Here is a 22,311-nt window from a genome sequence, read left to right on the forward strand (position 1 = left end):
CCACCATCTGCTCCGGTGGGATTTGAACCCATGCTTTCAGGGCATTAGCCTGAGCCTCTAGTTTATGAGTCCAGTGTCGCAACTACTACATTGGTCTCTGGTGTGAACTAGGGGCCCTTCTGTCTTATCATTCAATGGGCAGTGCTAGTGAATGCTGCAGAATAGGTTTACAGGGATGGTTCCAAGCATAAGGGGCCTTAGTTCTGAATGTAGATTGGAGAAGTTAGGATTGTTTTGCTTGGAGAGAAGATCCGATTGAAGTTTTCAATGTCTGGAAGTATAAAGTAAGAGTGGTACAAGGAAAGCTGTTCTCATGCAGTGAGTGTTAGGGATTCAGAACACACTGCCTGAAAGTGTGGTGGAGGCAATTTCAGTCACGACTCTCAAAGGATGTTTTGCAAAGGAACATGTGCAGGGAGAAAACAGGAGAATGGCACTGTACAATGCTCATTTAAGGAGCTAGTGTAGACTCGATGGGCTGAATGACCTTCTCTGTGCTTTAATAGTTCTGTACTACTGAAATTCTGTGCACAAACCCCTTTCCAGGACTTGAGGGTGATCTAGCACAGTGTCCCAGGGCAGTACCAAGGGAGTGCTACATTATCCCAGATACGAGAATTGAAGTCGCACCAACAGAGATAATCCCAGGGGACACAGACAGCAAAGTGGTTCTCTGCCCCTTACACACCCCCCAATCCCAGAAACTGAGATTGAAAGTCTTTTTTAAAAGACAAGCACAGTTACGATTGTGCTAAACTAACTCGTAGTTACAAAATTCAGAATCCAGTGTCTAGCATTAGAGTGATTTTGCAGTTGGATGGCACTTACTAAATAACTCTGACTGCACTAAGAAATGCATTGGAAACCAATTTGTGACAATCAGGTCTTGCATTGTGATTCATTTGTGTGTACTACACTTATTCAAACTTGTGGCCCTGTGCTTTCTAGGCAAGAGGCATTTCATAGAATCCCCAGGGTGTAGCAGCAGGCCATTCGGCCCACTGAGTTGACGGCGACACTCTGAAGAGCATCACACCCCTTACCCTATCACTGTAGCACTGCATTTCTACATCCTTGGATACAACAGGGCAATTTGACTCGGCCATCCACCTAACTTGTATGTCTTGATCCATCCCTATTACAACCAGCGTGCACCGCACAGTGCCCTCTCCTGCCATATAAGTTGTCAATTCCTTTATAAAATTGTTATTTTTCATTTTTGCATTTTAATCCAGATGATTGTAAGCCGGAAATCTTCAATTTCATGTCACGCTTTAGTCATGTTAAATGCTGTACAGAGGAATTAAAATAAGTATATTAAAGGATTTGAAACCAGACAAAACCAGAGCATATTGGTGTAGCACCTGTCATAACCTCAGGATGTTTCAAAGTGACTTAAAACTGATGAGATGTAGCCACTGTCATAATGTAGGATATTCAGCTCACCTGTGTGTACACAGCAAGACCCCACAAGCAGCAATGTGATTACAACTTAAGTAATCTGTTCATTGAATCACAGAATCCCTACAGTGTGGAAGCAGGCCATTTGGCCCATCAAGCCCACGCCGACCCTCTGAAGAGCATCCCACCCAGATCCACCCCTCTACGCTATCCCTGTAACTCTGCATTTTGTATGGCAACCCACCTAGCCTGTACATCCCTGGATATTACGGAACAGTTTGGCATGGCCAGTCCGTCTAACCTGCACACCTTTGGATTGTGGGAGGAAATCCATTCAGACACGGGGGAGAATGTGCAAACTCCACGCAGTCGCCCGAGAGTGGACTTGAACCTGATTCCCTGGGGCTGTGAAGCAGCTGTGCTAACCACTGAACCACCATGCCGCCCAAGGGGTATATATTGGCCGGATTGCCCTGTGACATTGTATATCTTTTCCTAAGAGGGCAGACGGGGTCCAGGTTTTGCGTCAACCAAAATGTGGGACTAGAGCGAGGGTGGGAGTTGGATGTCCCTCTTCCTCGCCCACATCTACAGTCTGTGATTGGGTACTAGACCAGCTGAGCTTGTGTCTGGCCTGCTAACTCACTCACACATGGCTTGGTATGCCCACTAAAAAATGCCCGGCTAAAGAGCTATAACAAGGTGTGCAGCTGGATGAACACAGCAGGCCAAGCAGCATCAGAGGAGCAGGAAAGCTGACATTTCAGTTCTGGACCCTTCTTCAGAACGAAGGGTCCAGACCTGAAATGTCAGCTTTCCTGCCCCTCTGATGCTGCTTGGCCTGCTGTGTTCATCCAGCTCTACACCTTTTTATTTCAGATTCTCCAGCATCGACAGTTCCTGCTACCCCAGCTGAAGAGCATCACTGGCAGCTTCAAGGTGTACACAGCTAAAATCTTGATATTCTCAGTGCACCTTTTAGAGGCAGTGAGCTTAACACAAAGTGGGTGGAGGCTAGTATGTTACCATTGTGCCCGAATTCAGATGTATAATCACAGCCAAGACCAGCTGAGGAATGTTTACACGTCTATCTCCATGGCCTTTACTCTGCACTAAGTGCATTCTTGTTTATTTGCTTCAGGGCAGGTTTAATGGGAATTGTAATATCAGTCATTAACGTATTAAATGAAATGAAAGATGAAGGCATTGTGGAGATGTGCCTTTAACTGAGCATGCTAATTAGAATGCTCCATTCATCGTCACCAGATGCTGTGTGAACGGGGTTGGTTGTGGTGGGGGTGAGGGAGGGGGGTGGGAGAGCGTGGAATAGGTTGTAATCGCTGACAGGAGGGGTTTACCCATGCTGCACGAATACTACACTGCATACTACAAACTTTGAACACCAATCTCTAGATCATATCACCCTCTGCTGGTAGCAGTTCCCATTCCCGGGCCTAATGGCCAGGGAATATGTGCTACACGCACACACACAGAGGCAGGGTACTGATTATTGCTGTATGTGAGGGATTGTGGATTATCGCTGCTGGTGGAAGAGTAAGATTTACAGTCTTGCTCGGGAGTTTCAGCTTTGCAGCCAGCAGATAGGGTGCTATAAGCGATTTGATGGGCCAGTGTTGTACGGCAGAACACAGGGAGTGAATACATCTGGTGAAAACATGTTAATGTCACACTTTCTCTGCAGGATCCCCTTTCCTTTCCCAGGGAGATCCCCTTGTGCTGCACATTTCCCTCACACGTTCTGTTTCTCTCACTCTCTATCTGGGATCCTCTTACATTGTTGCTGTGGGATCCCCCTGCACTGTCTCCATTTGGGATTCCCTGCATTGTCTCCATGTGGGATCCCCCTGCACTGTCTCCATGTGGGATCCCCCTGCACTGTCTCTCCGTGGGATCCCCCTGCACTGGGAACTTATTGAACTATTGCTATATTGAAAATGTATTTGAGTGAGCACCGAGACACCCTGACATACAATGACAGGAGCTGAGTGCTGAGAGATGGGTTTAGAGTAGATAGGTTCTTGAAATAGTGCTGTAATACTCTAATATTCTCCCTCTGGGATCCCCTTACCCCTGTTTCTGCTGGTGGTCCCTACAGATTCTTTCAGTAGGATCCTGGATCTCCAGCAACTATTCTGTAATTTCCTGCATGTTGAATCCTTGTGCCTCAAAAGAGCCCAGTTAACTCTCCCCTCTTGTTATTCCAGGTTGTTAATCAAGGCTGGCATTGATGCAAACAAAGTGGCTAAAACAGGGACAGCTCTACATGAGGCAGCACTGTGTGGCAAGACGGAGGTGGTTCGCTTGCTCCTCGATGTGAGTCGTTACCAAATGTTGAATCCTGGGAGTGTATACATACACTGATCTGTGCTGTCTGACAGCCTGAGGTCAGAGGGCAAGACCTGTCAGTGTCCCAGCAGCTGGAAACATTCCTGACCATGTTGAGACACAAAGGCTACCTTCAGCCCATTATAACTCTGCAACCTCTGCCAATCCCACCATGCCCTCTTTCTCTATTGTCACCCAGTGCCCAATATCCATCTTCTGCCTTTATAAGTCACTCAAGCCCTAATCTCTGGAATCCCATTTTTGGATCATTACTGAATGAATACTTTCCACCACCTCCAAAAACACTCAAGAAGCTTAATACCATCCAGGAAAAAAGGGAGGGTCTCAGCTATTACTGTGTCCCATGGGGGAGCAAGGCTGTTTCTCCCATCTCCAGCATCTCACGCAGCATTTCCTCTAACATCACAGGCACTTGACCACATAGGCAGGAGGAGCTGTAGCAATTTATCATTGGACTGGAAAAGCAGAAGCCCATGTGCTGGGGGACATGGGTTCAAATCTCATCAGGGGGATCATGAAATTTAAATTCAAATTTGATCACTAAAATCAGGAGTGTAAAGTAATGGTGACCAGGATAAATATCATCAGTTGTCATGAAATATCATGGAATGTCTTCAAAGGAAGGAAATGTGACATCCTTATCCAGTGGCCCTTAAATGTAACTCCCAACCCACAGCAATGTATTTTGTTTGATTCATTCATGAGATGAGGGACATTGCTGGATAAGCAGAATTTGTTGCCCATCCCTAATTGCCCAGAGTAAACCACATTGCTGTGGGTTTGGAGTCACATGTAGGCCAGACCGGGTAAGGATGGCAGTTTCCTTCCCCAAAGGACATTAGTGAACCAGATGGGTTTTCCCCCCTGACAATCAGCAATTAGTTTACGGTCATCATTAGACTCATAATTTCAGATATTCATTGCACTCAAATTCCACCACCTGCTGTGGTGGGATTCAAACCTGTGTCCCCAGAACATTATGTGGGCCTCTAGATAGCAGTCCTGCGATAATACCACTAAGCCATTGCCTCCCCCTGGTTGATTCTTAATCATCTAGTAGCCTAGCATGCCACTTGTCTCGAAGGCAATTAGGGATGGGCAACAAATGCTGGACTTGCCAGTGATGCCCACATCCCATGAAAGCACAAAAGAACCTGGACGTTTCCAGAAGATGGCACAGCATTGTGAGCACACCTGCAGAAAGTAATGTAAAGGGCCTTTACACTTACATGCCACAAAAATAAACGAGAGGTTATGTAGGCCTCGCCAGCCATTTACCCTCCAGCAGAAGCTCCGACTTTCTGCGCATGGGCACACCTGAGGGTTTTCCTTATTCTGCTGGAAACCAAGTGGTGCGCTCTGCCCGTCAGGAGCCTGCGGTCCTCAGAAGCAAAGTTTCATGAAGAGGATGCTCAATCTGAAATGTCGCTTTGATGGTGTTGGCCCCTCTTGTTTACGTCATGCCCAGTTTTCCCTTCTGTTTCCCCACTCTAACAGGAGCTATCCTGCCCTGAGCTCTCACCAAGGGGTGACTACACGTGCCAGCACTCGGCCCTGAGGGGCAGTGGGGTAGGAGTCGGGAGGGTGTAGAAAGGTAGTGGCAATTTGACCTCAACATTTACCCCAACTCCATCCCTGTATTCCTCTTTGCAGGCTGGCGTTGATGTCAACATCAGGAACACTTACAACCAAACAGCGTTGGACATTGTCAATCAGTTCACCACCTCCCAAGCCAGCAAAGAAATCAAGCAGCTGCTGCGAGGTAAGGGGGTAGTGTTGGACATGGCTTTCGCAGGCACCGGGGGGAAGGGGAGAGGTGGTGAGAATGAGAAAGGAAATATACTGTTCAGTTGTTGGGGGCTGCACAGGTGGGAGTGTACTTTGGTGTTTTGACAATTTGCTTTGTTGTTGAGAAACGCGGTTCAGGGCTTCTTGGGAGTGTACGTGTCGCAGGGAGCCAGCTGGGATCTTTGGAAATCTGCTGGATTCTTTTTGGGAATGCAGTTGGCTTTGAAAACTCTTTCGGACAGAAGCTGTGTTTTGTTTTGAGACATAGATGGAGAAATATAGAGAAAGCCAATGCAACATGTGTCCATAGATCTAGAGAAGGCAATCAGGTTCATAGTGTGAAGATGTGTTTGAATCTGTGGGGTCCCTGAGGTGTACACACAACTGTTAGAGCACATGTACGAGAAGTACCATCCAAGTGTAGGGAAAAGTGAGATACAAAACAAAAGTTGGATTATGCCAACACTCAGCACTGAGCACCCTTCCTCTTCCTGAAGTTCTGGATGAGCAGGTGAGACTAGCAGTGCCATGGTCAATGATGTTTGAGACAACATTGAACTGTACGTTCCAAATATGAAGAGGTGACCACGAGTCTGAAGAGCTGGAGGGAGGCACAGCTACGAAGATTGGAAAATCAAAGACCCAATGTGTGGGCTGTTGGTTTGAGCTGATGGAAGAGGAATCGAAGCAGAGGTGTACACGGGCTGGGTGAAGACTTGGAGAACAGGAGTAGGTTAAAGCACCCGCAGAAGATGGGAGAATGGAAGTGGAAGCTATAATACATTAGCCTTGGGTGGGAGAAATTGGAAGATGTGAGCAGTGGAAGGTTGTGTGATGGAAAAGTGTCTTTAAAAGGGAGGATGCATAAGACAGTCATGAGGTCAGCTTTGTAATTGCAGAACCTTGAACAATGTCAAGTTAAAACAATTGGATGCAATGTAAATCGCCTGCGCATGTTAATATGAGAAGTAATTAAAGTTAGAAGGCGAGTGGATGACTGTTATTAATGAATTATGATGATATATGACAGATACAATTGGAACTAGAGAAGGGAAATGATGGATTGCTGTACTCAATAAATTTTCCACCCAAAGAAAACCTATGGCTTCTTGTTTCTGTTTGACTAGTCTGGTTGGAATTTATTATCACTGGTAGCAGAAAAATATACAGATTGGAGACTTGGGGTTTTGATCAGGAGGAGATTGTTGTTGGGTTTACTTTGGAGCAGAATGGCTGAACCAAATGTACAGGGTATGATTTCTCAGTGATGGTCTATGAAGCTGAACCTTATGATCAATAGGATAATGAAGTGGATACGTGGACGTGGCTCTGTAGCATTTAAAGCAAACACAAGACAGCGGCCTCAGCATTGTCACATCCTGCTGGAAACAAATTCAGTTGGGAAATACCCTGATGAAAAGATGTGGTTGTGAGGGACATGAAGAGGAACAGGCGAATGACCAGAGGAGATGCAGAAGAGATGCATTATAACCCCAAGTCAGTTCAGAGAAGCCGAAAATAGAATGAGAAAAAGTTGAAATGGAAACAGAGGTGAGGGTATGTTCCATCTGTAGAGCTATGCAGGGTTATCAATTAATGACATTGGCCCATGGAAACTGTCTAACATGTGGAGTTAATAAACTGTGTTCGTATCAAAGTGGCAGCTTTTAGAGGTGGGGACAGTCTCCAATGGGCTTGTCAAAATAGAGTAGGCTGTGTCAGGAATATTTCACCTTGTCGTCATATTGTTTCCAATCAACTCATCCTTTGTTCCCAACAGAGGCCTCTGGAATCCTGCAAGTGCGAGCCCTTAAGGATTACTGGAACATTCACGACCCCACTTCACTCAATATTAGGGCTGGCGATGTTATCATGGTGAGTAATGGTGGGTTTTGGAGTGAGGGAGAAGCATCAGAATTGTTGGACATATAACAACATATTAATATGGAATACATATTATTAGTTATTTATATAAATGACCTGGATGTGAATGTACAAGGTGTAATTAGTAAGCTTGCAGAGCTCCAAAATTAGGAGGTATCACTGATAGCAAAAAAGGTTACCAAAAATTACATATGAGTTTTTATTCAGATGGGGAAATGGACTAAGGATTGGCAAATGCGGTTCAATATAGATAGGTGTGACGTGTTGCATTTTGGAAAGTCAAACCAAGGTAGGAATTATACAGTAAATGGTAAGGTCCTGAGGAGTGTTGTGAAACCTAGGAGTATAAGTACATTGTTCATTGAAAAACGGCATCACAGGTAGACAAGGTGGGCGAGGAAGGCATTTGGCATGTTGGCCTTCGTCGGCCAAGGCGCTGAGTAAAGGAGTTGGTTAGGAGGTTATGTTACGGTTGTATTAGTCATTGGTAAGGCTGAACTTGGAATATTGTGTACAGTTTTGTTCACCCTGTTATAGGAAAGACATAGTCAATTGGAAAGTGTGCGAAGGACTTGGGTTTAACTGGATTATACCTTGGTCCACCTCAGGTGATGCACACCCTGTGTTCTGTCTCACAGTCAGTGTATCAGTTTACCTTTAACAGAAATACTTATGATATCATCACCATATTACAGCATGTGACCTGAGGGTATAAAGACCTCAGACTCCACCTTACCTTGAATCGCTTGAAGCATGACATGCTGTTGAAAGCATATATCTCTATTGTAAATTACTAGCTTAATATAAGCCTAACCCTGTGTGCCTGAGGGATGTAAAGTTGGTACATAACAGTTAGACGGTATAACTGTCTGCTGGATTCTTCAATACGACAACTTCCACACCTAGTTTCTTATGCAGTGAGGAATTAATGTGAACATTGCTGCATCAGGTAAAAAAAAACATATTGAAGGCACACTCCCTCTGTAATTTATATGTAAGTGGAGGTCAGAAATGCCCCTCAGTCTGGATTTCTCTCTTTTCCCAGCCTGCTTTGTGGGTGGGTTTTTGAGGAAGGAGGAAGAAAAGAGAGAATGTATCTCTGGCTCACTCTAAGACCCAGGGACCCCAAATACCCTGAACTCAGGGTTCACAGACTCTCTCCCTCTCCCACATGCATGCACATGCCCTCAATCCCAAACTTTCTCACTCTCCATTTCAGTCTGTCACACATACCCTAATACCCTCCGCCTCCCTCACACCGTCATGTTGTTTCCTTCCATCCCTCCCTCACACAAACCCTCACATGTCTTCCTTCCCTCCATCACTCTCGCCCTGCACCCCCCTCACCACCACCCCCACCACATTTTCACACTTACCCTGCCTCATTAGCATCAACATGGGAAGGACAGAGTCTTGCCTCCCTCACAACTCACTCCCCACCTCAGAACCTCTTCTGCTCACACACACCTGGAAGCTGAGGGTCTGCCAGCAGCCTCGTCCCACGCATTGGCCCAGCAGACTCTCCATTGCTAGCAGACTCTCAGCAGCAGCTATCACCAGTCCTGGGGCACAGGCCTCAGGCTGATCTAAGTTGCTCATGTTTGCACAGCTTGCTAGTCTTCCATTCAGAGACTGTTCCCAATGATCAGCCTCAACAGCAAATGTGGAGAGAAACTGTGTTTGATTAGAGGACCATCTTCTTGGAGAATCTCCCATTTGTACTTGCAGCATGAGGAAACACCAGTTACGGGCCGGTTAGGACCTCTCAGCAGGCCTGCAGGCTGCCTGTTGGAATAACCTGTTATGGACATTGACGAACAGTGTCAATATCTATGCAGCCATACCGTGTAACCTGAAACACAACAAAACATATGGCAGTGTGTACCCAAAAGAGTAATCATCCTGTATATAGTGTAGGAAATAACAGTCCTTTGTGGTTACAGTCGAGAACAGCAGCCCCTGTTCGTAAAGCAGTCCTATGTATAATATAGACAACAGTGGTCCCTATGTATAATATAGAGAACAGTGGTCCCTATGTATAATATAGAGAACAGCAGTTTCTATGAAAAACTAGAGAACAGCGGTCCCTTTGTAAACTATAGAGAACAGCGATCCCTATGCATAATATAGAGAACAGTAGTCTCTATATATAGTGTAGAGAACAGCGATCCCTATGCGAACTATAGAGAACAGCTGTCCCGATGTATAATATAGAGAACAGCTGTCCCTATGTATAATATACAGAAGAGCTACCCCTGTGTATAATATGGAGAACAGCCATCCCTATGTATATTTTAGAGAACAGTGGCCCCTATGTACAGAACAGGGTCCCTATGTAAACTATAGAGAACAGCAGCACCTATGTAAACTATAGGGAACAGCGGCACCTACGTAAACTATGGAGAACAGCAGTCTATATGTAAACTATAAAGAATAGCATCACCAATTGTGCCTCAATTCAAGGGCTACGTTTACTCAGGGTCACAGTTTTTTTGCTCTGGGTCTTCGTGTCAACAGTGGGGCTGATTCCTGACCCACAAGTCTCTGTGCATGTGAGGCATGATGTCCCAGGACGCGATGGGATGTAGAGAACAGGATTTCCTTCCTGTTCTTTCATTCACTGTCACCTGCCTCAACATTGCGATGTTTGATAACAGAGTGGTCCAGCTTGACGAACAAGTTGTCACCATTTTGACCAGTTAGTAGCGAGTTCTGTTCATGTGAATTTTGCTGTGTTGCAAGTAGTGCCTCATAGGGTCTTTGAATCACTTCCTTTGTTCAGGAACCATCAGCGTTTGTGAGCTGAGGAAACAGGATGGAGGGGAGACAGTTTCCAGCCTCTGAACACAGTGTCCAGCCTGTCGTTGTCATAGTTTCAGGAGTTTTACTGGAACATCTGTGGAGCTGAAATCAAGAAGAACAGTGGTGTTCACTCTATGGTCCTCCCATTGAATCCAGGAAAGTGGCAGAAGCTGTACTGGTGGAATTTCTCTAGTGTTCTCATGTACCATCGATACATTGTCCCAGAGTATTGTGTGCAGTTCTGTTCTACATATCTGAGGATGGATGTTCTGGCTGTGGAGGGTGTACAGCTAAGGTTTACCAGACTCCTGGGATAGCAGGACTAACATATGGAGAGAGAGTGAATTGTTTAGCACTATATTCGTTGGAGTTTAAAAGACTGAGGTGCATCTCATAGAAACCTATAAAATTCTAACAGAACAAAACAGGGTAAACACCGGAAGGATGTTCCTGATGAATGGAGAGGCCAGGACCAGAGGGTCACAGTCTAACAATGTGGGGCAGGCCATTTAGGATTGAGATGAGGAGAAATGTCTTCACCCAGAGAGGGGTGAGCTTGTGGAGTTCTCTGCCACAGAAACCAGTTGAGACCAAAACATTGAATGTTTGTACAAGGAGTTAGAGATAGTTCCTAGGCCTAAGGGATGAAAAAGTAGAGGGAGAATGTGGGAACAAGGTACTGAGTTCGATGATCAGTCTTGATGGTATAGAATGAAGGAACAGGTGTGTCTGACCTGCTCTTGCTCCTACTTACCAAGTGTCTGTGATACACAGTTCAGGATTCACTATAGTACAGGAGATTGGTGACAATAACTGTCCTGTATGCTGGGACCTTTCTTCCTTTGTAGACATCTTGGTCATCAAGCACTGTGTGCCATAGTTGGCAGCCTGGGTGCTTGGTAACCTTTTGAGAGAAGAAGCAGTCCCAGGTTTGGAAAGTGCTGAGCATATTCCTATACCGCCCTTTATTTAATACCTAAGGGGAGTTGGGATATTTAACTGACCAAGGCTGGATTGATATGAGTCTTGTTTTGACAAAATTCATGGACTGGGCCGGAGTGGACCGTTATACTATAATCCTGTCAAACTGTGGGTTAGTAACATATTGGGTTGTCAAATTGATTTTGGTGTGGAGACTGCTGCATTGTAACAGTTTTCCAGTGAGGAAGGAAGTAATGCTGACACTTTGATGAGGTGAACAGGCACTATCAGATAGAATGTAATGTGGGGGGACTCTCGGACCCCGCTCTGGATTTTTTAGGCATCTGTTTCAGATCTCCTACACCAGACAGTTACAGTTTCGCAGGAGTTACAGGACTGTAAAGAAGTTATTGGACATCCAGATCTCTAAAGCACAATCCATGGAGACTGGCCTCAGTCAGGTTGATGAATGCAATCCTGGATTTCTCTGAAAGTAGAGTTTCCTCTGGAAGGTCTGAAGCCTCAGCGCGTCTCTGGGAGGAATTTTTCTCCAATGGGTTCTGAGGGGAATACCTCGAGCGTTTCCACAGAGTGGGCCCTGATCTCCCTTCTTGAAGATCATTACAGTTGTCACGTTCCTGAACTCTTTTCCCTTCCAAATCTTTGTGCATGGAGCCTTAATGGGATGGAAAGCCTAGCAGCTCCGTAGGCCGCAATTGGGATTCTGTGAGAACCACAGGCATTTATTTCATTTGTTTATTTGCTAGTTGCAGCTCAGTTGGCTGGACAGCTATTTACAATGCAGTGTGATATCAACAGCATGGATTTAATTCCCACACCAGCTGAGCTCACCATGAAGGGGTCTCCTTCTCAACCTCTCCCCTGCTTGGTACAGACTGACCCTCAGGTTAAACCACCGCTTTTATTTCTCTTTCTGATGAGAGAACAGCCTATGGTCCTCTGGGACTGTGCTGACTTTACCTGTAGCTCTCTCCTTTGTTCTTTTCACCAAGCAATTTCATAAAAGCTTTGCATAGACCAAGGTTGAATAAACCAAGTGTCCTTTGTTGAAAGGAGATGCTATTCCACCATCATCTGTCAACACAGGAAAGCATGTGTTCAACATTTCCTCAGTCAATCTAAATCCATAAGATAGCTTTCTAACAGCTCACTGCTCAAAGCCAAACCCAGAAGATCAAAGACAAGAGGAGGAAACTGGAGAAATCCAACAATATGATGACCAGAGGCAATAGCAGTCTCTGCTGTGTCTATTATAGAGAAAGCTGTCCTGTGTAAGTCTTTGCGAATACTACCCCTCTGTATACAATATAGGACAGTGGCCTCAGCACATCTTAGAGAATAGCAATCATTGTGTATCTTATAGAAAATAGCTGTCACTGCCTATATCGTAGGGAATAACTGCCCCTGTGTATAACATAGAGCATGGCAGCCCAGTGTATATTTTAAAAATTCCCTCATGCCATGTGGGCATTGCTGGCTGGCCAACATCTCTTGCCCATCCCTAGTTGCCCTTGAGAAGGAGATGGTGAGCTGCCTTCTGGAACTGCTGCAGTCCACCTGCTGTAGGTTGACCCACAATGCCCTTAAGGACGGAATTCCAGGATTTTGACCCAGCAATGGTGAAGGAATGGCGACATATTTCCAAGTCAGAATGGTGAGTGGCTCCCATTTATCTGCTGCCCTCATCCTTCTTAATAGAAGTGATCATGAATTTGGAAGGCACTGTGTAAGGATCTTTGGTGAATTTCTGCAGTGCAGCTTGTAAATAATAGACAATGCTGCTTCTGGGCATCAGTGGTGGAGGGAGTGAATGTTAATGGATGTGGTGTCAATGAAGCGGGCTGCTTTGTCCTGGATGGTGCCAAATTTCATCTGTTGGAGCTGCACTCATCCAGGCAAATGCAGAATGTTCCATCATACTTGTAGATGGCAGACAGGGTTTGGGGAGTCAGGAGGTGAGTTACTGAACACAGTATTCCCAGCCTCTGACCAGCTGTTGTTGCAATTGTATAGCAAGTCCAGTTCAGTTTCTGGTCAATGGTAACCCCCAGGATCTTGATAGTGGGAGATTCAGTGATGGTAACACCATTGGATGTCAAGGAGCAGTGCTTAGATTGTCTTTTATTGGTGATAGTCATTGAATGGTAGGTGTGTTACTTGCCACTTGTTAGGCCAGAGAATGTACTAGGGAATGGCGGTGCCTCTGTGTATTATAAAGAATAGCAGGTAAACATGATTCTGCAGAGCTGTTATAAATGGGGAGAATGCTAGGTAAAACGGAAAATGCACAACAGTTGTGCAGGTTAAAAGGCAAATTCAGAATGTAGAAAATGGGTTGAATTCTTCCAGTCCTTTGAATTCCTAGTGATGAGAACTAATTGCTAACAGTGATAGAACAATAGACAGTCTTCAGACTAGATTTCTCATTCACCTGAGAATTTGGATTCCTGATGTTTGAAATTTTATCAGGCTTATTTCCCAAACTACTTTGCTGAGAGAGAATGCTGCTTTCAGCTCCACACTCTCACTCTTACTGACCTGAGGGAGAGAGCCAGGGCTACATCCTTGCATATGTCTGCAGCAACTACCCAAGGCCTCTAGGTACGTATGAGAAGAAAAACGCCCATTACCTCATTCCATAGTTTGTATGTATGTCATGCTGTAGTTTGATAATATTCCTGTAGCTTACAGAGACAGATGGATCTGTGAAATTCTTTTGATGACATTGTATGTGTTTGGTCATTCTATATGTCACTGCTTCCCTGTTACAGGTCCTGGAGCAACATGCTGATGGTCGCTGGAAGGGACACATTCACGACAGCCAGAAGGGCACAGACCGTGTTGGCTACTTCCCCCCATCCATTGTCGAGGTGCTCAGCAGGCGATCAGGTCAGTGGATGGCTGATTGTCACACTTACAGATGGCGTGGACACAGGCAACCGTGTTCCCCTAAAAGTTATGAATACTGATGAGTTAGCTCAGTGGACCAAATTTTTGTTGAGTAAGGATATGGGCCAGGCAGTCACGTTTGCAGTACCGATCAGGCACAGTCTCAAGGGGCTGAATGGCCACCTCCTGTTCCCAATGTTTCTTATTAGACTCCAGAAAGTCTAAAGGTGAGTAGATGAGATGCCATGTTGGGGGAGGAAAAATTGGTTAAAACCAACACAATAGTACTTGTAAATGATCATACAGGTTGTCCATTTTGAAGTATACAGATTGAGTGGGACAAGTGTGTTTGTTTTTTTCACTAGTTTTATGGTTTCTTCTCTTCTGGGATGAATGTAGATGTTCAACACGTGGGTTTATGGTGGTCTTACTCACCTCAACGTGACACTATAGTGTTCATGGGAAAGATGTTATCTTACACCTTTTCCTTTATGGGAAGATTAGCCCAGAGGTTTGTATTATTTGGAGCCCCCAACCCCATCCCTGCATTCTCAAGGCGATGACTTATGCTGTACTATCATGTCTCACTTGCTGGCTGCCCTATAGATCTTCAACAGATTGTTGTAGTTCAAACAAAGAGGAAAGAATTACATTTGTATAGCACCTTTAAAGGCCTAAGTGTGGGTTTTGCAGCAAATGAAATGTAGTCACTGATGTGATATAATGGACACAGCAAGATCCCACAAACAGAAGTGAGATAAATGACTAGCCAAATCATCTATTTCATTGAAGTTGGTTCAAGGATGTATATTGGCTCAGACAGCAAGGAGATCTCTTTTTAGAGGTAGTGCTGTGGGATCTTTTACATGCACCCAGATAGCAAATGTGAATTGGTTTATGACCTCAGCCTTAAAAATGGCGCCTCCAACAGCGCTGCTGTCCTTCAGTACTGCACTGAAATGCCTGCCTGGATATGGGCCTGAGATTCTGATGTGAGTCTCGAACCTAAAACGTTCTGACTTGAAGTTAAGACTGCCACCAAGTGAGACAAATCTAGTCATGTCCATGGTGCCTCGGTATTTGCCGTCAGCATAAAGATAAAACCAGCTCTGATCTTCGATATGCCTCAGATTGACATCCACACACTTTCTAACATTGGTGGTAAGAAGCAAAGACTCTGGCTGTGATTAGCCCATTCAAACCCAAGCCTGCCTGGTCCTTACTTTGTGCTTAGCCAAATGCTTGCTAAAAGCCCGAGCTGAAATGGGATTCTGTCTTGACAAGTGATCTGATTTGTTGACTGATTGATTGATATCTGTGAATGATTATCAAAGTTTGTTCACTTTGTGACCTGTTTTTTTCAATGTCTCAATGTTTATTCAATCAAGATTAAGAGGTGTGACTTGTTTGTAACCTCTGGTTACTGCTACTTTAATGGTCTGTCTGACATAATGATATTGTAGTAACAGCGGGGTAATTTAAATAACATTTCTGAAAGGATTTATTTTCTCTCAACATTTCCATTCTTGCCAGAGTTATATGCTCATTGCTTATGTAAACTGCGCACATTGGGTGAATGGGTATGGAAGGAGCATGATTAGTATTGGGTTGGATGAAATCACAAGTGTCCACTGGAATTAGTTGGGAGACATGGGCAAAACCTTTTGAAAAAACCTTCCCGTCCAAAAGGCTTCAGAATCTGGATGATGGCTCATCACACCTGAGTGGGCACCTGACCCAACTCGGTGAAAATCTCAGGGGGCTAAGGGATGCCACAGTGGTGCTGTCAGTTCGGGGGTACAGGGTGTCAGCTCACTGCCCTTGTCTCATACTAGCTAAAATTGCCTATGCTGGGAACCCCAGAATCAGGTCCCACCTGCCCATTTTAAAAGGTTTCCGAATCATCCTGATTCTCGGAAAATCTGACCATCTGACTGCAATCTGAGTTCATTAGGACAGTTCTGTTTCTGGGATAGGTGGGTGCTGTGATGTATCTCATGTTGGGAGTGGCCTGTCCAGGCTCATCATGAACTCAAGACCCTTAGGCAAGGCAGCAAGGATCTGGCCCATTTTTTAAAATTCATTCATAGGATTGAGGGCATTGCTAGCTGGGTAGCATTTATTGCCCACCCCTAGTAGCCCAGAGGGCAGTTAAGAGTCAACCACATTGCTGTGGATCTGGAGCCACAAGTAGGCCTGACCAGGTGAGGATGGTAGTTTCCTTCCCTAAAGGACATTGGTGAACCAGATGGGTTTTTCCAACAATTGGCAATGATTCATGGTCATCATTAGACCCTTAATTCCAGATATTTATTGAATTCAAATTCTACCATCTGCCTTGGCGGGATACGAACCCGCATTCCCAGAACATTATCTTGGCCTGTGGATTAACAGTCCAGTGGTGATACCACTAGGCCACCACCTCCCTGGGAGAGAAGGAACGAAATCACTGGAAAAGTCTACAAAATCTTAGTGATTCTAGTGTTTTGAAGCGAACAGGAAAGGATTGCCCCACAAGATTTCTCGGTGATCTGGTTGACTAGAAAGGGAGGCTAACCCATTATTATAAACAGTGTGTCTGAACGGGAACGAGATTGATCCACCAGGGCTCTACTGTGTAAATTAAACATGAAGAGCTTTGGTAAATTGGAATTCTTCTCCTGATGGGAAGTAGCAGCCATTAGGATTCAGCACAGTAAAAACGGTGACTCCAATGAATTTGAGTCAATAGAAGCAGACAGGAAAAGCCTATTGGTAACGGGATATTTTACAATTCAACATTTGAATGGGTAAAGTATAGGTCTACAGGAAATCCTGTGTATTAATGGTGGGCCATTTTGTTCAATTCTACATTTTGGGAATGAAGGCAAAAGGGTTGATCAGGAAGAATTTTGGTCTATTCACCGTGGCAGCCAAGGCCATGGGCCAAATGCTGGGAAATGAGATTAATATAGTTAGGTCTTTGATGATGGGTGTGGATATAAGGGGCCGAAAGGTCTCCATCTGTGCTGTAATACTCTGACTTGCATTTGGATATTACACATAGAATGGTGGGAAATTAGAGGATAGAAGAATGAAGGGTGGTTACATTGAAACTTCCAAAATTGTTAAAGGGCTAGACAGGATGGATGCAGAAATGATGTCTCCTCTGGATCAGGGATCTAAAACCAGGAGACAGTTTCAGAATAAGGGGGAGCCACTGAGCCCCGAGTTAAAGAGGAATTTCTTCAGCCCGAGAGTGGTGAGTCTTTGGAATTCTGTCTCCCGGTGCAAAATTCCCGGTAAGCTGTGTGAGGGTCAGTGCTTGCTGATCAATCTGTGGACACATTGGCGTCTGGTTCCAGTAACCACTGCCATGCTCAGACTCTGGAGGCCCTCAAGAAACAAGAAAAATTAGAGGGTACATAACTCCGTAGGGTGGCCGAGGCTCAATCATTGAGTATGTTTAAGACAGGGGTCAACAGACGTCTGGATAGCCATGACGTCAAGGGACATAAAGGAAAATGGCACTGAGGTTGATGACCAGCTGTGATCAGGATGGAGCAGGCTTGAGGGACCAAATGGATGACTCCTGTTTCTGTGTCCCTAACCAGGCATTGGAAGGTGCATCATCCAGAGCCATGGGATTGCAGAGCGAAAAGGGCAGGACGTCTTGTTCTTCCTGTGTATGGGATGGCAGTAAAATAATCATTAAAAGAAAACAGGAATACGTGTAATCAAATTAAATCAAAACAGTTCTTCACTTAGCAGATCACCCTGACCTGGTGTTAGTTAAACCACAGACGAATCAAAAAATGTAACTCCATTTGGGAGGGTCTGGTTATAAGGTAATAAACTCCAGGTACTGCATATTGTTTAGAAAGTGCTCTGTGGAGACTGTGTTTCCAAGAGAATGGCACTCAGTGAGGCCAGTGAAGCGTGTTACTCAGTGAGCAGTGCACTATGCTGTTGTGCCCATGGCCCATGTGAAATAATGGAGCCCTTTACTCTGAGATAATGGGAACTGCAGATGCTGGAGAATTCCAAGATAATAAAATGTGAGGCTGGATGAACACAGCAGGCCAAGCAGCATCTCAGGAGCACAAAGCTGACGTTTCGGGCCTAGACCCTTCATCAGAGAGGGGGATGGGGAGAGGGAACTGGAATAAATAGGGAGAGAGGGGGAGGCGGACCGAAGATGGAGAGTAATGAAGATAGGTGGAGAACAAGGTGTAGAGCTCTACACCTTGTTCTCCACCTATCTTCTTTACTCTCCATCTTCGGTCCGCCTCCCCCTCTCTCCCTATTTATTCCAGTTCCCTCTCCCCATCCCCCTCTCTGATGAAGGGTCTAGGCCCGAAACGTCAGCTTTTGTGCTCCTGAGATGCTGCTTGGCCTGCCGTGTTCATCCAGCCTCACATTTTATTATCTTGGAGCCCTTTACTCTAATGGGTCACTGACAAAAGGAATGAGATTACATGGGAGAGGGAGCCAGGTGGAAGAGGGCAATAAAGTGTGTTTTACAGGTTTGAAAAGGTTTGTATTTCTAGCCAGTCATAAACTTAGGGGTGAATTCTCTGTTGCTAAGCTAAGGTCTTGGCCTTTGCATATAGGCTTTAAGATTTACCTCGCAGAATTAACAGTGACCTTGTTGATTGCATGTGACTGAGCTGATGGACTGTGAGGAATGACAACAAGAGTGGGAACACCTTTTATTTTCCACCCCCTCCTCATTCTCCTCCCCTTTCTCTCCTACCCACCTCTGCCAAGAGTTGGGAGAAAGTTGAGCAAGGTTCTCTGTTTGCAGCTCAGTGCCTGTTATTTCAGATAATTATTTTCTGAAATTTTCTGGACCTGGAGAGACCACGTTGCCTTATCTGGCTGATTTCAGAGTGCTTAAGGCAAAAGAACATCAAAGGCAAATGTACTTTTTGTGGGTGCTGGAAAACTGATATCGACAGAAACGTTGAAAACACTTGCAGTTGCAAGGGGAAATGGGGTTAATGTTTCAGGCCACTGATCTGCCATGAAATGCAGCATGTTTTAAGTTGGTACAGAAGCAGCAAAAGTGGCACCACTAAAGGGAACAAGAAGTAGCCCTTGCAAACCTCCCCAGAATCGGTCCCTAAAAGGTGACACTTTGTAAAGTGCAGGATAGATACAGTTAAGGGACACCATGATCGAAGAGGCAGATGAACTGGGTCAGGTTGAAAACTTTCCACCTGTGAATGAGGAATCGTGGGATTGAAGAGTGTCAACAGGTGTGGCGAACTGAGTTAAATATAAAGGTCGCTTTGGCAGATCTGCTCGTGGGGCCTGGTCAAAGCGGCCATCAACAAGACCAGACAGCAGGGGTGGAAGAGAGCCATAGTTCTCGACTGCCTTCCCCTTTTCCAGGTTTGTGCCTGGGTGTCCTTGGAGAGGCAGCATGCAGATCCTTCGAACACTCATGGTGCCTTTATAGAGAGCTGGGTATCGTGGGGGTGTGGAATCCATTATTGCTCCTTCTGAATATGTTTTAATTTAGTTCTCCCCTTTCTCCTCCTTTGTTACCATAGCACTGCCCCTGACAGGCTTGTATGTAAACTGAACAATTGGGAACACAGGTGGCATAGTGGTAGTGAGTAACATGTAGAAAGTTACACAGGCGATAGAGGCCTAAAGCACAGAAAAAGGCCCTCAGCCCCTCCAGTCCGTGCTGGTCAAAAGCAGTTGCTAACTGTTCGACTCCTATTTTCCAGGAGGATTTGGTGTAGGCAATGAAACGGTTCAGTTGCATGTGAAAACACTAGTGAATATAAAGGAGAAATGTCACACTTGTTGTGTCCCCACAGGCACCCTGACTCGCCATGCGTCAGTGCCTCCCCATCAACGCCAGGGGTTCTCCAAGAACCACCAGAGTTCCTTGACCACCTCACAAACAGACGATGCTTACCAGCTGTACCAACAGATGTACTCGCAGACACTGCCCGCCCATCGCACCTTCAACCATCCTGGCTTCAGCCACAACAATCACAGCACGGAGAACAGTGAGATGTGTGCAGGTAAATCTGTGTTCAAGCTAATGGCAGCCGCTGTGTGACTTTCTCTTCCCAAACAGTGAAGTGGATGGTCACGGTTTATGGTGAGGGAGAGGGTACACCGTCTGTCTGATTCCACAAGATGCCAGGACTTGCTTTTGTGCATCTGATGTGAGGTTTTGTTATTCCCTGCCGAAACTCAAACTGGGTGCGTTCACCTTTATTTTTCTTCAACAGGGAAACCCTTGAGTGACCTTTTTCCCTAACTCTCTGAATATTCCCCTATTTCTTGAGGCTCGGACTCCGGTACTGGAGTTTATAACACTGGCACCCCACAGCAACAGCAACTATCTCCGCAGATTAGTATGAGGCTCACGGTTTATTGAGAAGATATTTATCTTTACTTTCATTGAGGAGCCTTGGAGAAGGATATTACCCAAAAATGTAACCTTCCAACTCAGTACCTCATGAACCTGTCACTCGTTCACTATTTCCCAAGAGGTCAATGAAACTAGAGGTACCTCAGGACCTGGTAATTATGAAGGCTAAGGGAGGTGAGGACACTGGAAGGAGTAGCAATGAAACACAGTCATAAGGTTAGTACAGATGAGGAATGCTGTTCAGCCCATCACGCACCCACCCAATGGACAGATTGCAATTATTTAAGGACGTTCTAATTTAAGACATGAGATTGTATGTCATTGTTAAAAATTTTGGTCAGCGCTTTAGCTCATTATATGACCTGCTATCAAATATACTTTGGTTGCACTCCCATGGAGCACCTTGGAATGTTGTACAATGCTAACGGCGCTAGTTGAATGAATTACAGCACTCTTAAAGTCGCAAACTGTCCAAGACACATTACAGAACTTACTTTGAAAGAAACTGGCTCTCAATCAGAGGAGATGGTGAGATACAGCTGGAGGTTTGGCCAAAGAAATGGGTTATAATTAGCGGAGAGAAGTCAATACACAAGAGAAGTTTCCGGAGGGAATTCCAGCGACTAACGCACTAAGTGATTGAAGGTTCCGCTGCCAAGGGAGTGGAGGAACATGGAGTGACCAATCAGGATGGCTGCAACTGGGTGCAACACCACCTGCGCCCCCTCCTGCTCCCCGGCATGTGCAATGCAATGGACACCCACGCTATCCAACTGTACAATTCTGACAGAAAGTTCCAGAGCTCTGGTCCACTTGGTTGGTCCACTCGGCTAACTAGATGACCTGCATGTGGCCCAGAGTAATGCCAACAGCGTAGGCTCAATTCCCATGCTAGCTGAAGTTGACTTCAGATCTGCCCCCATGCCTGTTCCATCCATGTGGAGTGGTACTCTACGGATTACACACCCATTAACTCAAACACTGAGACATACTTCTCTCCCTCTTGGGACAGCAATCTAACAATGCACCCTACTCCATTTAAGATGCCAACTACTCTGAAATAATGCTAGTCCTTGGTGATGAGAGCTGTCAGAGAGGTCTCATTCTCCTCTTCCCTCTAATAGTAATTCCCCAGTCCCACTCCCTCAGGTGATTTCAAGTGTATTGAACCTTCTCTCACATCTCATTCTTTGTTCTGTTTGCATCTCTCAATTACTCCAGTTATCTTTTATGATATTATAGCACACGCTGTCTCTCGAAAGAGGAAACAGTCAAAGTGGTTTTGTGGGTCTGGTTGCCATAAAGACGGTACAGACTGGAAATGTCAGGCCCCATTCCCAGTCTACTGTGTCCAGGGAAACTACATGGTTGAACACTCTATCCACCCTCTTCAACATCTACTTTCCTGCACCACTGACCCTCAGTAGCAGCAGAGTGTGTCATCTACAAGGTGCACCACATCAATTCACCAACACTGCCTGGACAGCACCTTCCAAATCTGCAACTTCTGCCATCTTAGAAGGTCAAAGAGAGCAGGAACGCCACCCCCTGCACACTCCCCTCGGAGCAGCTCACCATCCTGACTTGGAAATAATTCACCATTCGTTCAGTGTCTCTGGGTCAAATTCGTCAACCAGCTGCAACCCTGGTCCTCCCAGCATGTGGTCTGCCAGGCTCACTCCCAGCTTCTGTTTTAAGCAAAACTGATCCCTGCTCTGGGTTTCCTGACTCTTTCACACCCATCCCTTTTGCTGTTTTCACCCTGAGAAACTACAGGCACCAAGTAACTAGCTCCATACCTGAGGACAATCGCAGTGTTTTTAAAGAGTAGGAGGAGTGATGAAGTGAAAAATACATGA

General features: G+C 45.4%; 1 protein-coding gene across 5 annotated transcripts in view; it reads left to right on the forward strand.

Moving 5' to 3' along the window:
* LOC125463608 (caskin-2-like) overlaps positions 1–22,311 on the forward strand; it is a 281,692-nt gene that overhangs the window by 226,806 nt on the left and 32,575 nt on the right. For all 5 annotated transcript variants that reach the window (XR_007249868.2, XM_048555091.2, XM_048555092.2 and 2 more), the window contains 5 exons: positions 3,627–3,735; positions 5,422–5,530; positions 7,337–7,431; positions 13,956–14,073; positions 19,887–20,096. Coding sequence is in view for 4 of the 5 variants with exons in the window: in XM_048555091.2 (XP_048411048.1) it covers positions 3,627–3,735; positions 5,422–5,530; positions 7,337–7,431; positions 13,956–14,073; positions 19,887–20,096 (641 nt within the window). In the remaining variant the exon portion in view is untranslated. The remainder of the gene's footprint in view (positions 1–3,626; positions 3,736–5,421; positions 5,531–7,336; positions 7,432–13,955; positions 14,074–19,886; positions 20,097–22,311) is intronic.

This window comes from Stegostoma tigrinum, chromosome 22, assembly GCF_030684315.1.
Source record: "Stegostoma tigrinum isolate sSteTig4 chromosome 22, sSteTig4.hap1, whole genome shotgun sequence".
In the NCBI taxonomy this organism is placed as follows: Eukaryota; Metazoa; Chordata; class Chondrichthyes; order Orectolobiformes; family Stegostomatidae; genus Stegostoma; species Stegostoma tigrinum.